Source organism: Melozone crissalis, unplaced genomic scaffold, assembly GCF_028551555.1.
Source record: "Melozone crissalis strain CALT ecotype California unplaced genomic scaffold, PUWL_Pcris_2 ptg000042l_1, whole genome shotgun sequence".
In the NCBI taxonomy this organism is placed as follows: Eukaryota; Metazoa; Chordata; class Aves; order Passeriformes; family Passerellidae; genus Melozone; species Melozone crissalis.
The window spans coordinates 9038146-9061131 of NW_026535820.1; the positions used below are offsets into that span (position 1 = coordinate 9038146).

The following is a 22986-nucleotide window of genomic DNA, read 5'->3' on the forward strand; positions in this document are numbered from 1 at the left end:
AAGCCTATATTTAAAAAAAACCTTTCAATCCACAGATATATCACAACTTTGATGTGAATCAGACTCTCCTTTTGATTACATTGATGGCTTCATTGAAGTCTTTGGAACTGATCCTCATTTACTTTTATCGAAGAAAATGATTGCTCTTAGATCTCCAAACAACTGTTCCTTTTGAACTAGAATTAGTGAACTAGATTGTTGATTATGAGACAGAAAATAAAATTAAGCTGATACTTTGAAAACCTGTGCATTTTCCCACTCATGGAACTGATGTCTCCAGGCTTCATCCCACGAGTGGGAATGAGTTTGAGACAAATCTGAAATCAAGAGAGTCCTTAAAGAAATGCCTTTTCTCTCATGAGGTATCTTTAAAAGAAGTTAGTGTTTCCTTATGAAGTTTAAGGGAATAAAGTGGTCTTGCAAAACTGCTAGTTTAAAGGAGGTAGCATAGTTTAACCTGTCATTAAAGGACTTCAGGGTTGAAAGGAAGCAGATTTCCATCTTGGTGTACCAGTACTTCTCTCCTCCTCTAAAGACAAGGGAAAATGGGAAGAAAGGAGGAAAAGGCTTAGACAAAGACATACTCTGTATACACATTTCAAATGGAGGTCTCAAGTCTCAGGATTTCTTATAATGCAGACATTAAAGAGGCCCTTCCCCTTCCTCTCCCTGCTTCTCCTGTCCTGCCATGCATTGAGGGAAACACAGGCTTTCCTTCCTTCTCGCTTTCTTCCAGGACCATGCTGGGGCACTTGCAAGGACCGTGTAGTTTCCCCCCTGGCACACCTGGGCGCTGCTCTCCACTTCTCTCTGGAGCAATTGCTGCCTCCATCTCTGCTGAGCCCCAGCAGGGGTGAGGTGACAGCTAGGGCCAGGGCTCCCTCACTGCCAGCAGGGAAGAGCCCGGTTTGTTTTCCAGGGAGGTGGCGTTGGGCTGGAGCAGCTGCAGCCTGGTGGTGCCTGCCCGGCTCCAGCTGCCCAGCCCCACCTGTCCCAGCAGCTGCGGCCTCCCCGGCCCTGCTGCCAGGGCTGAGGCGCTGCCCGGCCCTGGTGCCGCCCGGCCCAGCCCGACCCGGCCCAGCTTGGCTGCCTCCTGCACAGCTGCCCCGCCAGGGACCAGAGGGGACAGCAGCTGCCAGCCATGACACCGGGGCTGGGGGTGGGTGCTGGCACTTTCAAGGGAGAAAGGCTAAATTTTGGGGCTTTCCAGCCCTCAAAAATGCTTGCGTTGAGTGCTGTCCTGCTGTCCTCCTTGTCCCTGGCTGCTGCAGACCTCACGCTCCACCCTTCCCACTCTGGGTAGCACAGGATTTTGGTATCTATAGTAGCAGTTGTGCTCCAAGGATGAAGTGAAGCTGTCAGCAAGCCCTGACAAAGGAGGGCTGTTGAGTGCCCTGTGGTGCCAGGTGCCCCGTTGCCACTATATGATACCAGACGACAAATTTAAAACTTCTCACCCACAAGTCAGACACGAGGATCACGTCATGCATTTCCTGACAGTGAAAGCCTCCTGACATTTTGCTATGCCACAGGGGCAGGACTTGGAACCTCCATCCTGAGCTAGCCTGAGTCTGAATGCTTACAAGCCTTCGTGTCTCACAGGGTAGCATGAGAAGGCTGGGGGGTCTCCAGTGCTGGGCTGATAAAACCCTGATCTGTCTAATCTAACCCTAATCCATGGGACTTCTGTCATTCATAGATCAAGTCTCTGTTAGTAGAGGGTGAGTGAGTTTACAGGAGAATTTCACCTGGTGTTAGGCATTATTGGCAGTGCATGCATTTTCCCAGTGTAGATGTGTAGATGTGCAGTAATCACAGGGAGGGAGGTATATCCAATCGGGAACATGAGCTTTGCCCTCCATAGTGTTTGCATGGGTACTGCTGTGTTTTGTGCAGGTTTTCAAACATTTTGAGGCTTACAGGCTTTGATAGTTGTGTGTGTGGGGGGAGGGGGGGATGTCTGTGCAAACACCAGAGGCTGTAAATCCTTTGAAATCGGAAGCTGCCAAAAGGTGCCTGGGTAGGTAGGCCTTTGCCTGATGCCTCTCTTGATCTGACAGAAACTCTGCTCTTCTCCATCAGTGCTTGAGGGGAAGGTTGTGAGGTGTGATTTCAGGGCATATGTGGATCTGTTCATCCTGAGCAATGCATTTTAAGAGTTGCAGCAAACAGTATAAAGAAACCTGTAGGTATTACGTTAGACCAGCTGAACCTAACTTTATTTTTAAGTTTTATTCAGAAGCATCACATAGCAAGTAAACTTCAAAATCTAAGTTTAGTTACAAACTAGTTGTTTCTTATTTTTTTTTTCCAGTCCCCTTTTGCTTTCTTTTACGACCACATGAAACTTGAGAAGCCATCTAAAGCTAAATCATTTAGTGGAGTTGGGCAATTCCCAAGTGTCCAACAAGAAGGCCTGGTTTAGGCTGCGATGGCCACTGTCATTCCTGGTGATTTGTCAGAAGTAAGAGATACCCAGAAAGTCCCTTCAGGGAAACGTAAGCGTGGTGAAACCAAACCAAGAAAAAACTTTCCTTGCCAACTGTGTGACAAGGCCTTTAACAGTGTTGAGAAATTAAAGGTTCACTCATACTCTCACACAGGAGAGAGGCCCTACAAGTGCACACAACAAGACTGCACCAAGGCCTTTGTTTCTAAGTACAAATTACTAAGGTATTAAACTCTATTTATCTTTCAGATTATATTATCTATTTTATGTTGGCCGTGTTAAGCCGTGTAAAAGTATATATTTCTGTACGCCTTCAGCTGATTGCAGAGAGGATGTGTTAATTAAAGTAGCTATTGGATTGTTTCTAGAATTCTAAATTACCTAAGTTTGCAAGCTAATGTCTTTGATTTTGTTTCTTAGTTTGTTTTCTGCTTTTGTTTTCCGTTTGTTTGTTTTTGTTTTGTTTTGTTTTGTTTTTAATGAGCGTAGAATTTTCATTTGTATAAGGAATTGTCACAAGAAAAAGAGTATGGACTGAAAGTTCTTTGGCTATGGACTTTTACACGAGTACTTTCATACTTGCCCATATACCCCTGTTACCGTAGCTAAGACCCACCAAAACTAAAGTGTCAATTTAAGAGAAATGGCTCGCGGTTTGCTATATTTAAATTTGTCAAACTGTCTTTGTAGTGTCATGCTTTCAGTTAAAAGGTTCTGTTGCAAAGCAGCCCTTAGCATAGTATATAGCTGCCATTAAAAAATGAGCTCATGTGTTTTTTGATCAAAATAATTACTTACAGAATATATCTGTGTTTAAAGGCATATGGCTACTCATTCTCCTGAGAAAACCCACAAGTGTAATTATTGTGAGAAAATGTTTCACCGAAAAGATCACCTAAAGAATCACCTACATACACACAATCCCAACAAAGAGGCCTTTAAGTGTGAAGAATGTGGAAAGAACTACAATACCAAGCTTGGGTTCAAACGTCACCTGGCTTTGCATGCTGCAACAAGTGGTGACCTCACCTGTAAGGTATGTTTGCAGACTTTTGAAAGCACAGGAGTGCTGCTGGAGCACCTAAAAACTCATGCAGGCAAGTCATCGGGTGGAGTGAAGGAGAAAAAGCACCAGTGTGAACACTGTGACCGTCGGTTCTACACCCGAAAGGATGTCCGCAGACACATGGTAGTGCACACTGGAAGAAAGGACTTCCTCTGTCAGTACTGTGCACAGAGATTCGGGCGCAAGGATCACCTCACGCGCCACATGAAGAAAAGTCACAACCAGGAACTTCTGAAGGTCAAAACAGAGCCAATGGACCTTCTAGATCCCTTTACCTGCAATGTTTCTGTGCCTATTAAGGATGAGCTGCTTCCAGTGATGTCTTTACCTTCCAGTGAACTGACATCAAAGCCATTTACAAACACTTTGCAATTAAATCTCTACAACACTCAGATTCAGTCCATGCAGAGTTCTGCATCTGCACACCAAATGGTTGCCACATCGTTACCATTGGGAATGCCTTGTCCAATAGATATGGAGTCTGTCCACCCTTCTCACCAGCTGTCGTTGAAATACCCACTCGGTACTACCTCATACTCAATTTCTATGCCTGAAAAAGAACAGCCATTGAAAGGGGAAATTGAAAGTTACCTAATGGAGTTGCAAAGTGGTATGCCTTCTTCATCCCAGGATTCTCAAGCATCTTCATCAAAACTAGGGCTGGATCCACAAGTAGGGCCACTAGATGATGGGTCTGGGGAAGTTTCCCTTTCCAAGGGCTCCGTTCCTATTAGTGAACCTCTAAATGCCCCATCATTGGACTTTTCTCAGCTGTTCAACTTCATACCTGTAAATGGCCCTCCCTATAATCCTTCTGTTTCAGTGGGAAACCTCGGGATGAGTTATACGCAAGAGGAGGCACATTCTTCTATGACTCAACTCCCGCCACAAACCCAGGATCCACAAGATCCTAGCAATAGTATAGGTCTTGGGTCTCTGCACTCATTGTCAGCAGCTTTCACAAGCAGTCTAAGCACAACCACCACCCTACCACGATTTCATCAAGCTTTCCAATAGGATGTACAAAGCTGGCTTGTTAACTGTCTATTTGTAGAAATGCCTTAGGTGACCATTTTTAACTTAGTGCCTACTATAAGACATTATGAATTCTCTGCTTTTGTACAGTACCAATCTCATGAAGCCAGTAAGAAATTTAAATTAACTTTTTTAAAATGTTTTGAAAGTGTTTATTTTCAGCTGTGTTTACTTTGGTTTGTTGTTTTTTTTTTTAAACAGTCTCATTGTATTGTTTTCATTTTCACTGCCAATTTACACATTTAAAATGTTCAGTAGAAAGTCGTCCCAAGCAAACTCACAACACTCATCCCGTTTTTAAAACTTTTTCAACCATAGCAGCTAGTCTGTTTTATTAATGTCAGTGGTAGAACTGCCACTTTTACCTTTTAATATATTCTACTATTTGCAAATAATCCATTTAAAATATGTATCACAAGGATTCCTGAGATTTGGGAAAATAAATCTGCATTCTGTTTCCAAACAAATCCTCTTCCCAAATGGTGACACACCTGACCTGTTCTATAATGACAAATCTAAATTTTTAAAATTAATATAGAATTCAGATTTTTCTGAAAACTTGTGTGTGTATATATAGAAGTCCATATATACACATGTACATATATATAGCAATTTGACTTGTATTGAAGTCATTATAAAAGTTGTTAAGAATTTTGCCATTTTCTGGCTTAAATTTTGGTGGCCTGTTATGGATAACAGAAGAAAAAAAAAATTAGTGTAATTCTCTAAAATTAGGGCTGAACAGAATTTCAACAGAGAATCTCTGCTTGCCTAAATGACAGATGTTTCAAGTTGAATTTGAAACTGTTGTTGTGCTTTCGTGACTCTGGTATAGGGAAACAGGCAAAATTAATGGCTGATCTTGAAATATAAAAGTGTTGTTACGTAGTAATGCAGAATATTTTGTCGCAGTTTTTGTTTGAATTCTTAACTTGCTGTTTTTGTCTCTTTAGTAGCATAGAGAGAGTACTGCATAGGAACCTTCCAGTAGTGTGTTCACGTTTGTAGGCATCAGTCTTCTCCCCGCTGCCACCGCCAAAGGGTGGATCAAGTCCAGCCAGAAAGTGTGTACCTATTTTCAGTTCAAAACTAGTGTGCAGTCAGAAAGTGAATGTAAATTTGCAACTACCGGTTTGTTTTGTTTTGTTTTTATTGGAGTGATCTTTTCAGTTGTGTTACATGGTGTGTTATGTCCTCCTAAGCAACAAGTTAGATGTTAATCACACTTTCTACACCTGGGTACTTGGTTAGGGACTTTTTGCCCATTGCCAAGATTTAAAGACAGGACTCTTAGGAGTGAAGTAAAAGCATATTGCTTACACCACTTTTACCTAATGCAATATATATTCTATTCCCCAACCCCTAATAACCAAAAGAGGAAAAAAAAACGCTAAAAAAACCAACCAACCCTGTGATGCATAAAAGCAAACTAGATTTGCTGTAATTCAACAATAACATAATTTTCCTTGTCATTTTTGTACAAGGAATTAAAAAATGGAACTCAAGTACATTAGTATCTCTCAACCTATGAATAATGAGAATTCATACAAGGTTTTAAGTGGTTAAACTAAATATACTTCACAGAAACAAAAGTTGCTCCCATTTAAGGAGCTCATGCTCCAGATGTTTTATCAGTAGCTCCTACTGTTTTTTTTAATGCTAGGAGCAATATGCAGGTGTAGTTTTACTATTTTATACATACTTGTATTTAAATTTTATTACTGAAAAATAACATTTTTATAAATGTGTTTGTGTTCCAAAGGCATTAAAATAAGGATGTATTAATAAGGAAAATACCTTTTGAAATTCTGCAAACTACAAGATTTTGGTTTTAAGGAGCAGGTTATCTCAAAGTGGGCGTTTAGCTCTGCTTCACGACTGCTTCCTCTGGTTTCTGTGAAACAGATTGCTCTCTTGCTTACATCTTTAGTTGAATGATTTGTTCAATATTGCTTTTTTTCCATTCACCTTTCTAAAGGAAAGAAAAACACAGATGAACAGAGCACAAGCTGAATGCAACCGAATGTAGCTCTAGTTTACATGAACGACCGTAACGCATTGGATTTATTCTCAATCCTTTTAATCTGAGATGAAAATAAATGGACTTAATTCCTGCAGTGGGTTATGTCCCGTGTGGAGCCGAGCATCTGCAACTCTCCCTGCTGCAGAGGAAAGCTGCAGGTGCTTGGCATCCTGCAGCTGGCCCAGCAGTGTGGCCAGGCAGCGCTGCCCTCCCTGGGCAGCCTGGGACACACAAATTTCTAGTCTGGAGCCACTTGTTATCGGCCCCAGCTGCTGAAAGACCTTGTGAAAACCAAAACCCACAGACACTTTGCCAACGCCCGTTTCTTAGTGCGTAGCCAGAACCCTTACTACCTTGTTTGTGCCTTAGCTTCCTGAAAAGGGATTGACATTTCACTTGGCGTTAGATATACATTTCACTTGAGAAATAGAGACCTCAGACAAGATATTGAACCTCATTCAGTCAGGGTTTCAGTGGGTGGCTGCACCCAGAGTGTTTGCAGCTGAACTAGGATGTAGGGTAACATGGAAGCAGACTGACCCTTAAAGCAATACCAACACCACCAGAGTGCTTTTGAGCATCACTTAGGCAGAGTCACTATTGGCCACTACTAAACCATCAGTTTTTAAAACCCGTTTTCTTGATTTCCCGTGGATTCTTGGTGGGAGGGGGGAGGGCTGGCTGATCATGCACCACTCTTTGTGCAACTTCTAAACTTCTAGTAAGGTTGTTTTGTTGTTTTTGTTTTTTTTTTTTTTTAAATATATATATTTTTGTGTACTTGTTGCTTGTGCTTTATTTAGTAGTAAATTGTGGAATAGAGTGATTTATTGTTAATTTGGCAGTAGCGGTTTTTAAAAACCATATACTGACTGAAACATGAGCCAGAGCTGATTGCTTTATTAAGCTAATAATGAATGTTAAGAGTACATATTTTCAGGATCATTTGCCTAGTGAGCTAAACTTGTATTATAGGCCAATATTTTTTAAAATAAAGCTTGGTCAACCTCTATGTTACACATATTACAAGATATAGCACTTTCAAAAAGAAAACCTAAACCTTTTAAGAAAATTTCTTACAGGTTATGCTTTTTATTATAAAACCTTTTATTATAATTTGTTTCAAGTGCCATTAGATTACATATATGTAGGCCTTTGGTATAATGCTTTGTGTACAAAATGGTAGACATTGTAATTTTAAACAGGTACATTTTTACAGTGTTTTCTTATCAATTTGCTATATTGCACAGAACCAGTGTGTCTTTCTTAAGGGTTTTACAATGGTTTTTACTAGGTTTACATGTTTCAAACTACACTGTCTTCTACTGCCATTTTAAATACCAGTCAAAAACAATTAGGAGTTTGTCCTCACCGTTTGCAAACTGTCTTCTGGAGTTCTTGATGGTAAACTTTGTCAAAAATATTTAACATGCAGTATTTGATACATTTTTTTTTATCACATCCTATCGCTATGCTGCTGTCTGAAGTTAACTTTGGGCCTGATCCTGCATCCGTAAATGCTATGGGGATCCTGCATCCTTTGTTATGTCTGTCTCATACACTGGTTTAGCAGCTTCTCCTGTATTCTTCTCAGTCTATAGATAAGCCTCTGAAATATATGTACTTATCTGGTATGTAGTAAACCATTATAGGCTTAGCTGCCCATCCTGCTTGCCCCCAGTGTACAGTTTAAACCACAGCTTACTTAGCATCATGCTCAACTTACAAGTAATGCCACAGTAGTTCAAAATGTGTTTGGGTAGTCCCAAAGCTTTTATGCAATAAGGGTGTCTTACTTTTGTTGGAAGGCAGTGTCTTTTGATAACAGTTATCTAGCCCTGGAAGTGACACAGAACTATTGCTAATCATATGTAAACACTTTTCAGTATAAGCTTCAGTGGTACAGTTGAACCAGAGTGAATGTTTATCTCCTCAGAAACACTCCTGCAATATTGTTATATTGGATCATGCTGCTAATGTAACTTGGGATACAACTCCTCTCATGGTGCTACAAACCTCCCTGTCTCATTCAGATGTATTTTTACCCATAGAAAAAAAAGGACTATACTAGACCTATAGTTGTATGATATATTTTTATACTGTGACTTAATTTGTCATTAATGAACTTTTGTGCAACACCACAATGTATTCATATGCACTTGCAAAAGTAAAATTTTGGACATGCAAATTTAAACGCTGACAAGCCCAGGTCTTGTTCACAAAAATAGGTGACTGCTAGTTAATGTTAAATGTGGGCTTTTTATATGGTGTGGAGTGAAGAACATACTATATGTTACTAAAAGCCTTAGACAAAAACTGGGAAGAGTATATTGGTGAATGATGTCACACCCAAACCTGACTCGGATTGCTGAAATTATATTTTTAGCTATAATTGTTTGGACTTGGAAAAATTGTTTGGACTTGTATGCTAAAATGTTTTTAATGATAAAAGTTTTGAGTCGGAAAAAAATAGAGAAAAAAAAAAAGAACACAGAAAACCCTGCATTCCAGACTGAATTTGTATATGTTTCTTGCATTTAAAATTTGCTATCCTGTGATATGGGAAATTGAGTTGCTTATCATGTATATGTACTTTAAAATGTATTCACAAACTACTGTTGTATTTGTATAAAATATAGACAAAAAGATTGCATATATATTTTTGTGTATAAGCTCTGTAAAATAGCAATCACGTTATGAAGCTGCAGCAGAACTTCATTTTAAACATTCACATCCAAAGAAACAGACTATTTATTGTCCACATACCCTGATTATAAAATATACCTTGCTGCTATTAAACAATAGTGCTGCAGCTTCTTGTGGCCTACAGTGTTATGTTTGCTGTACAAAAATATGTGAACTCCACAAAATATATCAATAAAATTACAGAATGGTTTTAGTTAATGAATAACTTATGCCTGGCATTTCAATAGATAATCTTGATCTGCATGTTTGGGATTGCAAGAAGTAATTACAGAGTCCATCCAGTTTTGCTGGGAGTAGTTTGCAAAGGCATAACTGTCTTTATAATTTATGGCTGGGAAAATGACAGTTTTTCAGAAAATCTTAAGGCATAAATATCTGTGTTTCATGATTTCACCAAGGAACAAATGGGATGATGCTACTGTGTCTGTGACAAGACAGATCTGAACTGAAGGAAGCAGTTGAGTTTGCCATCAAATTGTGCTTTGAAACACTGTGAGACACTGGAAGGTAAGTATGGGGTGTCCATAGTGGGACCATTCCTTTGGGACACGTAGGTGATTCCCCATCATTTGAGATCCATGCAAGTCTCATACATCATTTGTTGTAGTTTGCAGGACAAACTTTGAGGGCGTGCCATGTGCTAGACACAGTATGTTGGATGCCTCTCTGCAGTATTTCCAGGAGAAACTCAGTTGCTTTTATCCCATAGATGATCCCATAGATGTCTGTCTGGCCTGGCAGTGACTTCTGAAGAAGCCAGGCTGATGCCTGGGGAAGAGGTGCCTCGCAGCCAGACAAGCAGCCTGCACACAACTGCAGAGAGTTACCTCTGCCCATTCCACAGGTGTTCCCCAGCATAGACTGTTGGCCAGGAAAGTAAAAGAGTAGCATTTCACATTTCTTTGCTTTTTGGAACATGTTTTGTTAACATCTTTAGTACTATCTGGGTTTCCCTGCTTTTGAGTTCCTTTCTTTCCCAAATCTTGGCTTTTTAGGTTCCTTGCTGTAACCCAGCTGGAGAGAAATGATTATTAGAGAGAGTTGGTGGTTTTCACCTTCTCCACATGCAGACATCTTTCCTTTCTTGTGATCCCTACCCCACTCCTCTGAGCTGATTTATCACTTCTGTGCCACAGGTTTCTAACTTGTTTGAGAGGGTTGGCCTTGTTATTTTGAGAGTCAAAAGCTCAACACATGCTCTATGATATGAAGTACTCTGCAAAACAATTTATAACCAACCACAGACACATACCCCCCACACACACCCTCAAGAGAAAACCACCCCGTTCACTGTGTTACTGTCCTAGCTGGTCTCACCCACTGTGACTGATTTAATATGCCCTCATTCCAAGCAGATAGCCTCTAGAAATTCCATCAGCCTCTGCAGTAATTGGAATGGGATTGCACAGATGACATCTGTGTGTTATATAGAGATCTCTTGATGCAGTCCCTCCAGAATTTCCTTGTTAAATTCAGAGCCACAGACATCTTCCCTTCTGTCTCTCCTGTAACCACTTCTTTCCAAAACTTGCATAAGAAAGTACAGAAAAATGGTTCTGCAGTATCCTCTGTAGCTGGTCTCACTGTCCTCCAGGAGTGGAAGAGGAAGGTTGGTTTAGTTTTCCCCTTCACTTTTCCTCATTCTTTACACTTTCTTTTTCTTTCCACGTACAAGCAAGTCCTAGGGTGAAAACTGGTTTTTGACAGAGAAATAGAACTGATACAGAGCTACTGCTGGATGAGCAAGAACTGAGCAGCTACATGCTGTTGGTTTCCCTGCTTTGCAAATCAAAACATTCTATAAAACCAGATAGAAATTAAGTTTTCCAAAGTGGCAGCTGCTGCAGTTGGCACAGCAAGGATTGGCGATCACACACAGGCAGCAAGCAGGACAGCAAGATAAACTCTGTTACAAAATTGAGTCTGTACTTAATAGTTCAAGAAGCATTTTGGAAGATTAACTGGTGCTTATCAGTGTAAGCTGAGGCCTTTAGCAAATAAACAGCAACACTGTATTTCTGTTTTGAACAACACTGGAGATAATGGTATTGAAAATGACAGACCCCAGCAGTAGTGTGAAGTTTCAAGTTCCTGCTCGTGTGCTATATCCCAGGTAATTCAGTATGAAAGTGCTCTTCTCCTAATAAAGATGTAACACTTTGCCTGGTATTTTTATCTTTCTATACATTTATTTATTGATTTATTGATCTGCATGTCCTCAAGTAATGAACATTTTCAGAGAAATAAGTATTTGTAAAAATATAATGAACAATTCTATTCTTCATTGTCATTGTCATCACTCTGCCTTTTTACATTTGGGGATATTTGTATCACAAGATCACCAGCTACAGAGCTGGTTTGCCTGAGAGGTGACTGAAAAGACATCAGCTGCCAGCTGAGCTTTCTGAGAACAAGCCATGGTAATGCCTGCTGTGGCTGAGCTGTGGAAATCATTTGAATTGATCCCTTGATATTTTTCCTGTGGGGCTGATTCTCACTGTTGCACTGAACTGCCATGTACAAAGAATGGTTTAGTGTCACTTTCATGTGTCAGATCTCTGTTTGATGTGTGCTAAGTAGTGCAGAAAACCTGAAAAGCCACAGTTCCTAAAAATCAGTACATTGCTTGAACTCTGGTGAATATTTTGTGTGCACATGTATGTGTGCATGCGTGTATGCATGGGAAAGTAATCCAAGCTGGAACAGTTGCTAAATTAACTTCAGGTTTTTTTCATTTTGGTTTCCTCCAAAATGTTTAAGTCTAAAGTGTTTGTGTTTTACAAATCCAAAGTGAATCATATTGTTTATTGAGGTATCCCCAAGTTAGCACAGTGTGTGGCTTCCCAGGCAAGCTGGCAGAGCTTCTTCCAAGTACTTGATTAATCTATGAGAGACAGCAGTTTATCTAAAGGGTGCACAGACTCCAGTGAGGAAGGTGTTTGTCAGCTCTCCTTGTGTAGTCCTAGATACAATTTCAACAGAAAAGCTCTATAGGCTGTGCCTCTGAAATTAAGAGTTAAGCCAGGCTCAACTCTGGCTTACTGGCTTTTTGTTAAATTGTTACACACACATGGTCATGGGTAAATCCTTTAAGTTCCTTCACAAGTACTTATATTGAAAATAAAAATAAAATACAGACTTTGGTTATGGTTTAGGGGCACACCATAAGTGGGCAACATCTGAGCTATAACATAAGACTACCAAATATCAAACATTCGTGACAAATAAACACAGACTAAAGTTCCAAACTTTATTAAGTCTCACCTGAAAATTGTCTCCTTTTATTTTGTCAGTGTTTGACTGACAGTGAAGTATTACAGGGTTGCCCCATACTTTATATGTTCTGTTCGGCTTGGCCTGAGTTCAGCAGTGTTTTTACAGGAAGCTTCTGCTTACTCACTGAAAGCCTTGCAATAATGTATTTGAATTGTATGACCCATTTTAATGTTGGGCTTAAAACCTTTTGACTTAAGGCACCTCTGAGAATTTGCTTTGCCCCACCAGAGTACCCAGGCCACCACTTCAGAGCCACCAAATTTAGTGGATTCTCTTCCCTCTTCCCCCCTACAACCCTCCAAAGAGGTGGTGTTTGCAGGGAGCCACCACATTTGTCATGGCAGTGTATTTAATGCACATCCCAGAGCTGGGTGTGATCTGTGTTAGTGGGGTTGTGCAAGCTGCTGGGAGAGACTCACCCCTTTAGGCATCAGTCTAGGCATCAGCATTAAATCCATGTACCTGGCAATCAGCAGCCTCCAGTGCTTGGCTTAGCTCTGACATTACCCCCCTGGGTCCTTTGCTGTACATGATTAATTTTGCTCATTAAGCATTGAAGCTGTTTCCTAGTCCTTAAGCTACAAGTCTTAAATTCCACCACTATATTTGGCATCTCCCTGTACCCAGCAAAGTCAGCTTTGCTCCAGGGGCAAGACTGCAAAACCAGTCTTGGACAATTTGGCTGAAAACACTGCACAAGGTGCCTGCCACGTAACAGCAGTCAACCTGCCAGGATAGGTATTGGTCTTTGCATGGCCAGAAAATTCTGCTGTGGGTGAGAGCTTGCAGTTTACATTTCATTGTCTCTATCCCTAAGTTTGGATTCTTTTAGCTCGTCACAAGGTGCTCATTTGAAATTGTAGTATTGGTCTGCAGCAGCAGGTCTCAGATTGTTATCCCTGGTCCACCTTGGTCACTGAGCCCCCTGTAAATTACCTGTGAAACCTCACCTGCCTTCCCAGTGCCTCCAGTTAAAACCTCAGTGTGTTCAGGTAAGAAGAGCCTTTGCTTCATGCTCTTGAACACATGGAGTAACCTTAGTGTGAAGGAAAAAAAGCATCAAACAGCTGTTTGGCAATGTGTGTTTGAAACTTGATCTTATTATTTATAAACTAGGGTTTAACCTATTAAAATGTTTATTATTATTATGTCTCAGCAGTAAAACAGCATCACAGTTCTTGCAGATGTACTTTTTCCTTGCATTTGGGTTTACCTTTCATTGCTTTAATGAAAACTTACTTGTATTTGTGGTTCCAAGGTGTCATTTGTCTCACCAAAACAGCCAAACTCTGAAACATGAACTGGATTCTTTTCTGGCTTGTTCTTGTAGTGAAAAAAAAAAAAAAAAAAAGAAAAAGAAAAAAAACAAGTTGTTAATCAGTGGCCTATCTTCAGAGTAAGCCTCTGTAGGGACTGGCTCCAGACAATGCTATCACTTACACCTGTGCAATTGATCATATCAGAATTCCTTCCAGGCAACTCTGAATATCACTTGAGGTCTATGAGGTGTGGTCGGAAGCAACATTTGGACTATGAAACTCTGTGCATGGGGAGAATGTAGGTTCATCATCAAATCCTAAAACTGAGATCAGAGGGACTAACAGTAGAAGAAGAAAAAATAAAACTTGGTTTCAAACAGAGAAGAAAACCTCTCAGAAGTCACTAAGCCACAGGCTATGGAACTGTCTTCCTTTGAGTGGGACTGTAATTTAAGTACTGAAGAGCTGCACTTGGCTCCTTTAGCAAGGTTACAAAGTAACCTATTAGAAACACAATGCTACCTCTGTATTGTAAGGCAGTTCTTAGAAGCCTCTGGATAGCCAAGCCTTCAAGGGATTGTTACATAGTACAACCACCAAATGTACAAATAAATTAATCATTGAGGAGAACTATATATATATATATATATATATGTATATATATATATATATAAAACTATACACTCCTAAACTCTCTGAAGTCACTTCTGATCCCCAGCCCTGTTCCTCTCCTATTTTAGACAAAACTGGCTATTAAGCACAAGAGTGATGCACCTTGATGAAAACAAAGCTGGTGTTTGGTACGTGCCCTGTGTTGTGCTGGGTTACATCCATGCCTGCCCTTTAAGGCCCTTGGTATCAGGGCTGATTCCTCCTGTGCAGTGACCAAACAAACAGCAGTGGTAACTAAGAGCAATGGCAAACCAAGGGTTTCTATATTCCTGATATGCAAGTGAAATAAGAATGGAGGAACCAAGTGAGATTCTGCATTCCTTCTCATCCAGAAGCACAGACTAGATGGGGCAGCTGGTGCAGCACTGGGTGCACAGGTATGTTTTACTTGCAGAAATGCAACACACAAGCTTGGAACAAACCCATTGATGCTGCAGTTTATCGTAGCTGTGACATATTGGAGCCCACGGGACACAGACTGTGTGCTTCCCCCTGTCCCTTTTAAAAGCTCCTATTGCACTCTCTACTGATGACTTCTGGCTCCTACAGCTTCCTTTTCCCTCATGGAAAAGGCAGTGCAATGGGAGCAGTGTGGCTGGAGGCTGCTGGGGGTTGTCCTGGGGAAGGGGCAGTGTGTCCCCAGCAGCCCTGCTCCCCTCTGCAGGTGGCTCCCCAGCCTGCAGTAAAGCCTGAGCTAAATGGGGCCATGAAGATTAACATGGACATCCTGCAGCAATTGTGGCTCCTGGGAAGTCACTGGGCCAAATCATCAACGGATTAAAGGAAAATGGTGTTCACTAAGAATAAAAGCCTGCTTGCATTTAAATCAATCATATTCACACTGAAAGACTCTGGATGTTCCCTTCCTTTGGTCCTCAGCTGTAAGATTGAGGTAGGACATTAGGTTACATTGGGGCACTTTACATCCCAGAGAATGCCCCTCTTCCTGTTCAAAAATTCAGTGTATTCTCCAAAAACAATACAACAATGTCTACAATGGCAGGGCAAAACAGAAAGATTTCTGACAGAAAAGAGTAACAAGAAAATTACCTGAAATGGCAGCAAAAGGACAGCTGACAGATGTGGACATGGAATTTGGAAATAATAATATGGAAGGTCTGATACAGCCTTTCGAATGAGATTTCAATCAAAGAAATTTGGAAACAACCCTAATCCTGTCTATTTTATGAACATAGATTTTATTGCTGTCTTATAGCATTCACAATCATCAGAAAGGCTGCTATAGTTGTCAGCTTAACAGGTCTGTGCTCAGTCCTTTCATCCACACATCCCTCTACCTGTGCCTCTCCACATTCAGCTTTCCCTTTGAACTTCACTGCCACCATAACCTGGTGAAAACAGGCTTGGAGAATTTAGAGCAGAAATGTCTTTCTGGTGTTTTTATATGCTGTATGGCACAGAAGCCTGTTGAAGAACTTGAGCCCTACTAGCACTCAGAAAACAGGCATAAAAATCTTTCCTCTCTTATGTAGCTTCATCCACTTTCTGCAGCTTTTCATTTCCACCACAACTTAGCTGCCTAGAAGACATTCTCTGCAAACATTGGAAATGAGGACTTTACATACAGGCTTAACACCTTAGTACTACTCAAGAAAGGAAAGTTAATACCTGTTGTCTCCATGGCTTATTTCACTGCATATTTAAAACCACACTAAAGATCCTCTGGTCCTCCCCCACCCCCAAAACATCCCTGAGTGATGATGAGCCAGAGAAATGCCCCGAAGTGGGGGTAGCAGTAGGATATTACTTGGCTGGCTCATGCTGCACAACAGGCTGTGGCAGCACCTAGTGGGTCCTGGGCCCTCTTGCACTGCCACAGTCCCTTCTGGGAGGGGGCAGGAAAGAGGAGCCTTGTGTTGTCAGGCAGTCCCATCTGCAGGAACTGCCCCACCCTTGGAGGTCTCTCGGCATCCCTTAGTCCTTGCACTCTCACTTGTTATCAAGTTCTATTAGCACCTGTTCATCTAGATCTTCCCCAGCCTGCTCCATACTGCCAGATGATAACCCAAATTCTCCATTCCCACTCAGCTGTGGCCCAAGTTTGTTTCCCTGTGAATTGCTGCCACAAATTTCTCCAGATTGTCCTAAATGTCAATACTGGGGAAGATCTCCATCACTGATTCACTGAGGAGTGATGTCTTGAGACTCCTCGGCCCCGCTGATATAGAGTTCAGGGAGGGTCAGGAAATCACTTTGAGACGTCAGGTTTGTGTGTTAGGGTGAAAAACTGAACCCATCTCAAGGAGGAGAACACTCCAGTTCTGGTCTGGGTACTCTTCTAACCCCCTCTCAGCAGCCTGCTATCTACATTATACACATCCAGATTAAAAAAAAAAAAACAAAAACCAAACAAAAACCCCAAGAAAAAAACACCAAAAAAACCCCACCAACAAAAATGAAAAGAAAACACCAGGACTGCCTGCAGTCAGTGCTGCCCAAAAAGAAACCCTGGAGAAAGAGGCACTGTCATTCTGAAGTCCCATGGCAGAATCTGTACTGAAAAATCTGAAGAGTGAGGAGGTAGGAAATGGCTTGCAAGCTTACCAAAATATTTGTCATCATGTACAGAAAGATACTGGAATATTCAAAAATCCTTACCTGTATAGGTCCCATAAGGGTGCTCTGCTGTCTGGGCAGTACAGCTGGTACCAAACACTATGGCAGTTAGCACAAGCACTGCAAATATGTGAGAGGGTCAAAATTCAAAAGAGCCCTTTAAAAACCACATGGACCACTAACACAAAATTATGTTTCTTTGATTTCTGCCAGAACAGCTGTGTAAATTGAGCAATAATTTTTCTAAGAAGGATCCAGAAATAAAATACACACCTGTAGTACTGCATGGGGTGTGATGGGAAGATGACAAAATACTTATGTGTAATTCTAGTTACTGTATCCAAAGGATGATGCACAACAATAATTTGTCTTTATGCTGCTATTAAGGTTGCATGGGCAAAGCTGAGCACCCAAACCAGTCCCCTTGTCCCAGTTATGTTTAAGTGGTAGGGTCCTACAAACACAGTTTTATATTTATGCCTGCCATAGCATCATCAAACGTTAGCACTCACCACTTCAGCTGCTTCCACTGAGAAAGACTTTGAGCTGTTTAATGCACCTGATGCTGATCATTCCTGCCTGGAGCCATGGTGAAATGCAATCACCTCTCACTGCTTTATTTATTCCTGGGGCATTTTGCTAGAGGCATTCAATGGGCAGAACATATTTCTTTTTCTTTTGAGATTAGAAATGATGTGAAATACTTATGAGTTAATAATTTTTTAGCTTTAAATCTGTTTGCCTTGATTTTCTAGAGATTTACTTCAGGGCTGGAGAAGAATGTTTCCAGGTGAACCTGATTTGGTTCTGACAGTTGGGACAGATGCAGTTCGTTTGGGGGAGGGAGGGAAAATGGTGAAGGGAGGATAAAAGGCTTTGGAAGGTGGTTTGGAGTCCTTTCTCTCAGGGAAGATTTGTAGTCTTCTGTCTTAGTAGCTGCCTGTTGTTTTCTCCTTCATATTATGCCATCACCTATTCCTCTTAATTGTTTTCTTTCTTTTGAGTATTCCCCCTCTGCAAACTTGCGCCCCTGCAGCAGCCCTTTAGTTATCCCTGGCAGAGACAGCAAAAGCTTTTTGGGGGGAGCTTCCTCAGCCAGGAGTCGCCGCTTGCCCTCACGCCTGTCCTGGTGCTCCATTGACTGGGAGCAGCTCTGCCTCCTGCAGCCCTTGGGGTCTGGGGGCTTTGGCTCTGTCTACAAAGCCACCTACCATGGTGCAACGGTGGCTGTGAAGCAGGTGAAGAAGAGCAGCAAAAACCGGCTGGCATCGCGGCAGAGCTTCTGGGCTGAGCTGAACGTGGCCCAGCTCCAACACAACAATGTGGTGCGTGTGGTGGCTGCCAGCACCTGTGCCCCAGCCAGCGAGAACAGCCTGGGCACCATCATCATGGAGTACGTGGGTAACATCACTCTGCACCATGTCATTTATGGCACTGGGGATGCATGGAGACAGGGGGAGGATGAGGAAGAAGGATGTGGAGGGAAGGCCCTGAGCATGGAAGAGTCTGTGTGCTATTCTTGTGACATCACAACAGGCTTAGCCTTTCTGCACTCACAGGACATTGTACACTTGGACCTGAAGCCTGCAAATGTTTTCATCACTGAGCAGGGAGTGTGCAAGATTGGAGACTTTGGGTGCTCCCAGAAACTGGAGGAGGGCTCGTCCCAGAGCGCCCGCGCTTGCCAGCAAGGGGGCACGTACACCCACCGTGCCCCTGAGCTCCTCAAGGGGGAGAGGGTCACTGCCAAAGCAGACATCTACTCGTTTGCCATCACCCTGTGGCAGATGGTGACGCGGGAGCAGCCGTACCTGGGCGAGCGGCAGCACGTGCTCTACGCCGTGGTCGCCTACAACCTGCGCCCGTCGCTGGCTGCCCCGCAGTTCCACGAGTCCCCCGTGGGCCGGGCCCTGCACAGCATCATCAGCTGCTGCTGGAAGGCCAACGCAGAGGAGCGACTGCGTGCAGACCAGCTGCTCCCCAGCCTCAGGGCCCTCAAGCAGCGCCTCTAGGAAAACTCAGCACTCTTTATATTCCTCCTGTTGACTTTTCTTTCCCTCTGTCCTTCCTCTGAACATAATTAATTCAGCCACTGTGTGATCTAAAGGTTTTGTTGCTGTTTTTTATGCTGGAAAAAAATACCCCAAAGTGTTTTGATATAGGAAAATTAAAAATAAAGAGATTTAATGAAACTGTGGGGTTTTACCCTGGAAGGGGATAGTGGCAAAGATGATGTTGGCAGACATGGTTTTTTCTGGTTGATGTGTTGTGTGCTGCCTTTCTCACTAGGAAATGTGATGTGCAGAGAAGTTGTTGGTTGTAATTAAGTGAAGTAAAACAAGGGTCTGCTTTTGCAAGGTTCTTTATACATAATACTTTTTGGTATTTTTAAAATGTCAAATATGAGTAGTTCTTGACACCAGCTAGGGTAGTGCACTTCAGCTTTTCCTCTTCACTAACCAAGGAATGGTATTACAAATCAATTAATGCAGAAAAATAAATACAGGGTGTCAGTAGTCTATTTAAATTGTTCTTAGATGTACCTAATTTCAGTAAGTATGCTACTTCTGATATGGAAAATGTGAACTACTCACATACTCCTTGAAATAAAGAACCTTTTTGTCAGTCTAAGGCTACTAAGAGTAGGAAGTTGCATTAACAACTTGTCCTTTTATAAGACTTCCCTGCTACCAGGTGTGTCAGTAGCAACTTGCTAGTTGGAACACTATAAATTTTGAAGCATTATAAGAAGATTTTGTGCAGAATAGAGTTTAAAAAAAGGCGGGAGGAAGAATGGTAAAGTGATGATTATTTTGCTTTATAACACATGGCTCAGTGTTGGACAAGATACTGGAAGTACTGAAAAGGAAGTTTGCTTACAGCAGTAATAATGTTCCTCTGCTGGTGCTCAAAGCATACACTATTGAACTATCCTGTGCACTGTTATGTCTTATCTGCTATCTTTCCTAATCTGGTTGTAGTGTGTCTGGGAAAGGAAGTGCTGGAGGCAACGCTGAAGACAAAAAGCTCTGATCCCTGACTTATCAGAACTGATAATTGTACATCTGCACCCTTATCTGGAGCTGCCTGCTGTAGCTGATATTGCCATTCTGTTCAAAGCCTCTGCTTCTTTTTAAGACAGGAGAAAGAGTGATGTTTCAGTCAAATTGTTTTTCTTCTTTACCCTCCCTCCCCCCTGCTTCCATTCTGGAAAAAAAAATCCCAAAGGAATGGAGCCAGTTTCCTGATTTCTGACACACATCTGTTCTTAGCCCCGTGAAATCCTGGAAATGAGCAACTATGTGAATTTGAGATGATTCTGTAGGTCTTTATGGTATTTGGGTTGGTAATTGAAATTAATGGTTTATAAAGCATATCTGAGCTTAACTATTTCTTGGTCTTCTGTCCCCCTTAAGTGGAAATAAAAAATGCTGGCTGGAATAAAAAACCCTGAAGTAAATTCTGGAAAAAGTTTCCTGTGTTTCTCTGTCAAAATAATTATGCTATAGAACCAGAACTTGTGTGTGTGTGTATTGTGTAACTTATTTAATAAAGAAGTTGTTTTATAGAAGTTATTATCATAAGTCAGTTACCTTTTGAAATGATTAGCTGAGGGCATGCAAGATAAATTTTTAGATAAAGCCATTGACGTGCCTTACCTCAATATCAAGCAATAAAAATGTTTCTGCAGCTTTGAAAAGAATAAAGAATTGAATTAATTTTTTCTAGTAGTTCCTAAATGCTTGTGTTGGATTTATTTTGCCAGTCTAGGAAGCTTGCTGCTTATACTGCTAGAAACCTGTGATTTTTTTCCTTAATGATACTTTAGCATCAACAAGTGCTACTTGAGCCTCTGTGAAAAATCAAGCACCCTTCAAATTCTCTGTCGTACTTGACAGAAGGATACTGAATGGCCAAGATCTACTCTTGAAGTACAATCAGCTCTGCAGATGTTTCTGTCAATTTTATGGGGTTCTCTTTTGATAGTGTGAGAGAGAACTCTGCACAGCACTCAAGATGTAGGCACACCATACTCTGCTGCCATAATGATGGTCTCTGTTTTATTAACTTCAAAGGTTTGTTTTGTTTTTTGATTGCTAATGAGCTCTGAGTTGATACTAATCAAGAAATATCTCTATCCTAACAGCTCAGAATCCTTGGTTCCATGTGAGATGGTAAGTTTGCCTTTTTGCCTCACTCTACACCAATATACCTTGAATTTCTTTCTGCCAGTTTGTAGTTGGTCCTTGCAATTAAATAACCCCACCATCAGCATTTTTATTTATATTCTGGCTGTCCATCCTGCACTTCATTTGTGGATGTGCTGGGCAGCAGAGGATTCCCTGAAACACTGGTGGGCACTTTCTCCTGCTGGGAGAACTGGCAGTTTTACCCCCTGTGCCCATCTTTGACTTACCCAGCCCTGGGATTTCTCTCCTAAATGTGGCTGCTTAGTACCTTTCAGAAGTTTGTAGTGAAGGATTTTTTAAATACCTTTGGAAACCCTGAGGGAACATATCAATCAGTGTCTTATCAACATGCTATCACTGCTCCTAAAGAATTCCAATACAATCCAACACAACTGTGAAGTGCAATTCTTCCAATGAAAGCAATATTGGCTCCTTCTAAACAAATCATCTTGATGCATCTGTTATTTCCTTTAATATAGAATCTGCTAATGTATCTTGTACACATGTCACTCATGGAATTAGGAAATTGATTTTTTTAAAGACTTCCCCAGGATATGAACCTGGAGAGAAGAAGGGCCAACAACACCTGGTTGATTTTCAAGGGTTGCCTTCTCCAAGCTCAAGACTGGTCCATCCCCATGAGCAGAAAATCAGGTAAAGGTGACAGGATGCCTCCAAGGATAAACAAGGAGCTTCTGATTAAACTCAAGCATAAATAATAAATATGCAGGAGTTGAGAGACCAGACCAGTGTGGGGTCTGAAGCAAAGAATATTTACTATTGATGAAGAAGGATCAGGTTAGGGAACACTGAAACAAACAAGGTGTACAGAAGTTCATTGGCCCTGATGGGATGCATTCACAAATGCTGAGGGAGATTGCCAATGTCATTGCTAGGCAACTCTAGGGTGTCTTTAGAAGGTCATGGTGCTCAGGAGAGAATTCTGAGGTCTGAAAGAAAACAAATGTAACTCCTGTCTGCAAGATGGCCAAGAAGGAGGATCTGGAAAACTTAGAGCTAGTCAGCCTCATCTAAACCCCTGGAAAAGTGGTGGAAAAAATAACTCTGGAAATCATTGCCAAACGTATGAAGGACAAAAAGTGATTTGGAGTAGTCATCAGGGATTTATAAAGAAGAAATCATGCTTGACCAACTTATAGCCTTTTGCCATGAGATTACTGGCTGCTGGAGGGCAGGGGTGGTTGCTCATCTTGACCTTAGGGAGGTTTTTAGCACTGTTTGCCATTACATCCTCAGAAGTACTGACTAAATAGTGAAAACTGAGAAGTTGATTAACTACTGACTAAATAGTGAAAACTGAAAATTAGCTGAGCTCCTGGGCTCAAAGGGTTGTGATCAGTGACATGAGGTCCAGTGGGAGAATTAGTGGTGAATCCCAGAGATCGGCACTGGGCTCGCTAACATCTGCATTGAGGGCTTGGACGATGGGATGGAGCACCCCCTGCAAGTTTGCAGGCGATTCAGAATCGGACGGAGCAGGCAATACCTTGGGTGGTTGTGCTGGTGTTCAGAGACATCGCCAAGCTGCAGAAATTGCTGATGGCAACCAGTGCAGGGAACGCAGCGTCCGGCCGTGCAGCAGGACGCAGCAGGGGCCGAGGGCTGGGAAGGAGCTCTGCGGAGGGAGCTGGAGCTGCGGGCAGCCACGGAGCAGAACATGAGCGAGCGATGCGCCCTTGCGGCAGAGGCGGCCCACAGCACCGGGGTGCGCT

The 22986-nt window shown here is 41.9% G+C and overlaps 2 protein-coding genes across 3 annotated transcripts in view; both read left to right on the forward strand.

Annotated features, from left to right (window-relative positions):
- PLAG1 (PLAG1 zinc finger) overlaps positions 1-6345 on the forward strand; it is a 48797-nt gene extending 42452 nt beyond the window's left edge. The window contains exons 3-4 of one of the 2 annotated variants that reach the window (XM_054284982.1): positions 2315-2673; positions 3269-6345. In XM_054284982.1, coding sequence (XP_054140957.1) covers positions 2432-2673; positions 3269-4532 — 1506 coding nt within the window. In that variant the 5' untranslated portion in view covers positions 2315-2431 and the 3' untranslated portion in view covers positions 4533-6345. The remainder of the gene's footprint in view (positions 1-2314; positions 2674-3268) is intronic. The other variant, XM_054284983.1, reaches the window with a different exon arrangement.
- An 11680-nt stretch (positions 6346-18025) lies between these two features.
- Positions 18026-19075, forward strand: MOS (MOS proto-oncogene, serine/threonine kinase). The gene has a single exon (XM_054285368.1). It carries the CDS (start codon positions 18026-18028, stop codon positions 19073-19075), a length of 1050 nt encoding a protein of 349 aa, XP_054141343.1.
- Positions 19076-22986: the final 3911 nt, after the last annotated feature.

Coding starts and splice junctions, on each gene's coding strand:
- MOS (XM_054285368.1), top strand. CDS start 18,026: ATGCCATCACCTATTCCTCTTAATTGTTTTCTTTCTTTTGAGTATTCC.